Here is a 6,000-nt window from a genome sequence, read left to right as displayed (position 1 = left end):
CCGACCCTTGGTGGGCTTTCTGAGGGGCGGGGTCTGGAATGGGGGGAGTGGGGCCAGAGCAGACGTTCCCAACAGAAAACACCAGGAAAGATGGAGAAGGAAAGTTAGAAGGAAGACATCAAGAGAGATACAGAAGTGATACATCTGGATAGAGGTAAGAAAAGAAATAGAGATGAGAGAAGATGGTAGAGAGACCCTGAGTTTCTGTGCATGTTTTTTCCCTTTTCTCCCTGACCCCCAAAGAGTTAAGTTTTGCACCCCTCGCCATACCTATAGAATTAAGTTTTACTCTCTCAGATAGAAAAGTCAAGTTGAGTGATTAGTTCACAGACTCCGTGGATCCCCCTCAATCCATGAGCTGCTGAAGGCTGGTCCTCACAGCCGCAATCTGAGCCTGTGTCTCCCCGGAGGACTGAACTAGGCTAATCACCCCTTAGGTTGGAAGCATTCCTGATTCTCAGTAACTGCTCTCAAACTGTTAAGGCTGAGTCAGTGTTTGTCCTCCGGTGTGCATGAGGACAGAGCTGAGCTATCTACCCCCTCAGGTTCAAAGCATTGTGGGCACTCAAGATCATTCCTGAAATGATAACACCTAGAGCAGAAATCAGTCAAGACCAGTAGCACTGTGTCTCTTCCTGCTGCTCGTGGGAAAGGGAGGGGTGAGTCTTTCTTCAGGCAAAGTCAGGTGAAGTGGAGTGCTTGCCTTATCCTTCAGGGAGAAACCACACTGAGACAAATACTCACTTGGATCAGCTTAGGGAGCCCAAGCTTGCTGGAGAATCCATTCCTACAGCAATTCTTTTTCTTTTGATCCACGGACTCCGCTCCTATAGACACAATCACTTTTGTTTGCTCTTTGTAGAGCTAACTTAATTTTTTGTTTATATTTTCAACGTATGTGCATGTTCATTAAGGTCACATATGAGGTACACATTTTCAGGTGACTGTCTTTGCGTCACATGGGCTTTGGATTGAGCTCAGGCTTTGTTTTAACTGCTGAGCTATTTTTACCTGCCTGGTATTTTTAAAAAATCTGGAACAATCCAGGAGTGGGGTTTACGGTTGTAATCTCAACACTCAGGAGGCTGAGGAAGAAGCATCATTATGCGCTCAAGGATAGTTTGAGCTACAGAGTGAGGTCCAGGCATGCCAAAGCTGTAGAATAAGTGCCTCTCCCAAAAAGCACTCCCCCCCCCATGTTTTTGTATACAATCTGTTCTGAAATACTGTTTGCCAATAACTATGAAATTATTCATGTTACTAAATCTTCCCATGCCAACTTCTCCAATAAATTAGATCACCCTCAGATGAAACGCTAATAAAAATTAAAGCTGTAGCCAGTAGCATGTGTATATTTGGGCTCAGGGCCAACAAACAGGCCATCTGGGTGTAAGAAAATAGGCTAATGGTTGTGGAATCTAGTCTCTCGTGGCTACGCTGTGAGCTGACCTCAGCCGTGCTCACTCAAATTGATTGCTTTCCAGGTTATGATTTCTCATGACAGGAAACTTCTTTGCCCAATTCAAACCCTGTGAGTTAAACACAGAGCAAATGCTGCTCCCAAAGCCCCTTCTGTCAGGGATCCCAGTGCACCCCAGAGAACTGATTAGTCTGAGAAGGGCTGGTCCTCATCGCATACCATACATAGGTGGAGGGCTTGTTATTCAATTCCTGGCCTATGAGAGGATACCCCTATTGTTCCTGAAAACGCTGACCAGGACCTCACTTCTAACAAAGATCCCTCTGCCCCACAACCCAGTCAAGGCAGGAGCCGAAGCAGGAAAGATAAGTGCGTGGTTGAAGGGCGAGATGGAGAGGGCTCGCAGTGCCCCCAGCTCTGCTGATACCAAGTGCCTTTAAGATACAGCCTTTCCCATCCTAATCTACAAAGGAAACAGGAAAAAGGAACTTAAAACTCCCTGCGCTCCGACAGAAATGAGACTGTTACTGCCTGCTTCTGTGCGAGTCCTTCTTGCCTCCAACTTGTAAACAAGAGCTGGTAGACCATGCGAGTGGGAAGTCGCAAACTTGTGGGTTTTTGAAAGGTTCCCAAGGACCTCATGCTCATCTGTGGACGCTGGATGGGGAGATCTGGGGAAGTATGGACTCTTTAGCTGGCTTAGTTCTCTGTGGAGTCAGCTTGCTCCTTTCTGGTAAGTTTTGGCTTGACGCTTATTTATTTATTTTTATGTCATAGTTTAACACAGTGACGGCTCAGCTTTCTCTCTCACCAAACCTTCATTTTGGTGATACTCACATTGCTTTTCTGTGACTCTCCAGTTTCTACATGTAAAGGTTGAAGTTCAGATCCTCCCGTGGCATGCGCTGAGTTTTCTAGCCATCTCTTGTGGATGTTGCCTCCTGGGTTGATATGGTCTCTCCCAGGACGGAGTAAGTCACCTTATTTGAAGGGATCTGCCTGTTTAGGAGTATTCTTTCTTGCCTCTCATTCTGGTGTGTTTCCTTATCGATAATAACAAAATCGGGTTGTAATTACGTCAAAGAAAGTCTTCTATGATTTTTTTTTTGTAGAAACAAAATTCCTACCTAGCAGTGTACAGATTGTCAATGTTAAGTAAAAACAAAAACGCTTTTCTTTTAAAATCTCATATCTTCATTCTTTTTAATCCCAGTATTCCAATTTGAGGCTTTTCTTTCTTTTAGGTAGGAGTCAGGGAAATTGGGGCTATGTCACTGACTTGAGTTTTTTTGTTTTGTTTTTTTTATGTTTCACATATAGTAAATCATAACGAATAGCCCAATCTAATAAAACTTAAGCAGTTGCCAAGGTCGCTGGATTCAGGATTTTACCAAATCCTATAGTGGCCTCAGGGAAGGGCTGGTGAGAATGAGCTTGGGTTTTGTGTGAGTATCACAGACTCTACACAGTGGGGTGCCTTGTAACTCACCTAGCATTTAAAACATGCTGGGAGAAACATAGGACCCAAACTGCAGCTCACAGTTCCGTTATCATTGCCACATGTTTCTTCCTATTGGTTTGAAAATAGTCTAGTTATTATAATGAAAATGGAATTGACCCAGGAAATGAGTTTGGGAAATTTTACCAAACTTACTGGTGAAATAGAATTGGATATCGATACTTGTGATGTTATTTTTGTATTTTTCTATATGTTTAAATATTTTGTTAAGTATTTAAAAAATTAACCCAGTAAAGTAACATAATTGTGCATAATTTGCCATACAGCTCCTCAATTTGACTTCAATAGCCAATGTATCAGAAATTTAATGATAATATTTTAAGAATAATACAAATTGCTGATAGGAAAGAGTATTAAAGATGGTGTCATCTACTTATGCAGTAGTTTATGACTAATATAAATTACTACATATTTATATTACTATTTATATTAATGTAGAGATATGTTGATTTTTTTCATTATTATGTACTTCTAAATAATTATCAAGATCCCCTACTTTTGTCTAGCTTTCCAAGTGTCACATTTATCAGTGACACACAATCTGGGACTGATTTTACACCAGAGATTATAATGATACAAAGCCCAGGTACCGATGTTTGCTCAGATGTAGGTTTAAGTTAAATAAAATAATAGTGTGCTCATATATACACACACACACATATGTGTACACACACACAGCTGTTTCAATTGACTCTTTCCCCTTAAGTGACTTTGCTATGGTATTTTGCAACATAAGTTTAGAAAAATTGTCATAAAATCAAACAAAAAAGTCCCGTGGCCAAAATAGTTGTGTCATTGCTGCTTGACCTTAGTTCCTTGATTTCTGGGGAGAAGATGGCAAGAAGGAGGAGGTCATGTTCTTGTTAGAAAGTAGAACACAGAACGCTTTCTGGGGAAGGTCTCTGTTGATTCCTAACTTTTGTTCTGGGTCTAAGCCTCCATGAACATGAATGCTTGAGCTGGGTGACCACAGCAACAGCCACAGGAGTCCATTATTCAAGCCAGTCTCTAATAGTAGACCTCATTAATGCGGCAAGGGAGGTAGGGCTTATCTATTTATAGTCTACTTGATGGCCTCATATTCATTTTTTGGTGAACAAAAATAATTGAAAAATAAAGTCTATATTTGTCTGCATCAAGGTTGTTCTGAGTGGTAGAGCAGTCTGCCAACACATACGCTGGAAGAGGTCTGTAACTTCCACAACAACTCAAGATTCTGGTGCTTGATCCTTCCACTTGAGAGTCATTGCCAATTTCAGCTTACAAATAAGTTCTCCTAACTTAGTAAGATTACCTCCGCCTTAATTCCCTATCTCATCAAACCTGGCTGCTTACTCTAAAGAGCTATCTACACATAAAACAGTCCCCTTTCTCTTTCATCATGGATGTCCTATATGATTCACACTGGTGGGAAGTCTGAAGTCTTCAGGTCACACATCTTAAGCTATCTCTCCTGACTTGTCTGACATTTCAAACAACTGCACTCAGAGATAGCAGAGATGTTGCCTGGGCGGCGGAGGAAATGCAATAGCGAGGGGAGCAAAGTGGTCCCAGGCGGAGCCACCTCCTTTGGGGTTGGGATCAGGGCACCTCTTGAAATTATTTTCCAAGGGAAAAGCTGGCCTTCTTCAGAGCTGTTCCTTTTCAACCATTGCTGTTGTTAGCACTTCCCTCTCAGCCCTGCCCTGAGAGAACTTCCAGGAAGAGTCTAATTCTTATAAGACATCTCTCCAGGAGGGCAGGAGTCCTTCAAGTCCCTCTCAAAAGACCAAGCTGTGTCCTCTTGGCCAGTGGTCCTCAACCTTCCTGATGCTGTGACCCTTTAATACAGTTCCTCATGTTGTGTGACCCCCAACTGTAAAGTTATTTCTGTTGCCACTTCATAACTGTAATTTTGCTACTGTTATGAATCATAAATATTTTTGAAGATATAGGTTTGCCAATGGTTTGTGACCCACAGGTTGAGAACCACTGCTGTAGGGGCTTTAGATAGGATGGCTCTGAATTCTTCTGAAAATATCAATTTGTTACTTGCAGTTCCACCCTTCAAAAGATAGGTGTTATCATGTCACTTCTGATTCCTAGTGATTGGTTTTCTAGTTAGCGCACAGAATGAGGATTCAAGAAATTTCTTTAATCTAGAAGCGTTGGCCCAAAGCAAAAGATACCATTGCAAATATAGTTAAATGTCAAATTTGTTATTTGAGTTAAAAATAGATTATGAATGTTTATTGTAGGAGACAAGTGGTTAGTTTAAAATTATTGTGAATCATTAAGTAGGTTTTGATTAGACACAAAATTATTAGGAGCTCTGTTTATGTGAAATATAATGCATAAATTAGGTACAAATGAGAAATGATATTACTTCAATATGCTGCTTAGAGTTTACCCATCAAACACCAAAGACCCAGAGAAACTTGACAACAAACTGGCAGGTGAGATGTAACAGTTTAAAACATGGACGAAGGATCACAAATTTGAGTTTATAATATCAAAGCTCAAAACGGATAATCAGAGCACACTAATCATTCATCTTCTTCGGACGAGACTATCCATTTCTCAGGGTTGGATCAACTATGATGCTGCATGTTACTTAATAAGAACTCCCTCAATGAAGTCAATATAATCCAAGGAGAAGTCTTCCACCAGCATCACTGCCCAAAGCAACACTGATGTCACCTCTTCCAGCATCCACTTATCACTTACAGTCTTTTTCCACCAGAACTTAACATGGTTAAACCCCTCAAGGTTTCATCCATTCATCTCTGCTCATGGTATATATCAAGACCACTTTCAAAATCTACACATCCTGGGGTTGTAGAGGTAGCTCAGTGGTTAAGAGCACTGGCTGCTCTTCCAGAGGACCCAGGTTTGATTTCCAGCACCCACACGGCAGCTCACAACTGTTTGTGACTCCAGGGGATCTCACGCCCACATATAAAATAAAGTTAAATTATTAAAAAAAAAAAAAACACATAAACTACCCATCTTTTTGTCTCAACCCTTGTTTGTAGACTCTTACCATTTGGAAACAGCAATTTAAAATTAATTATTTTTATTT

The 6,000-nt window shown here is 41.0% G+C and overlaps 1 protein-coding gene across 2 annotated transcripts in view; it reads left to right on the top strand.

The window, feature by feature from the left end:
- The first annotated feature begins 1,584 nt into the window (after window positions 1-1,584).
- The window catches only part of Tek (TEK receptor tyrosine kinase), a 120,071-nt gene continuing 115,655 nt past the window's right edge, over window positions 1,585-6,000 (top strand). For both annotated transcript variants that reach the window (XM_052717682.1, XM_052717681.1), the window contains exon 1: window positions 1,585-2,153. In XM_052717682.1, coding sequence (XP_052573642.1) covers window positions 2,102-2,153 — 52 coding nt within the window. In that variant the 5' untranslated portion in view covers window positions 1,585-2,101. The remainder of the gene's footprint in view (window positions 2,154-6,000) is intronic.

Source organism: Peromyscus californicus, unplaced genomic scaffold (assembly GCF_007827085.1).
Source record: "Peromyscus californicus insignis strain IS unplaced genomic scaffold, ASM782708v3 Scaffold_5__1_contigs__length_169319896, whole genome shotgun sequence".
Taxonomy (NCBI): domain Eukaryota; kingdom Metazoa; phylum Chordata; class Mammalia; order Rodentia; family Cricetidae; genus Peromyscus; species Peromyscus californicus.
This window is presented reverse-complemented; position numbering and strand designations above follow the sequence as displayed.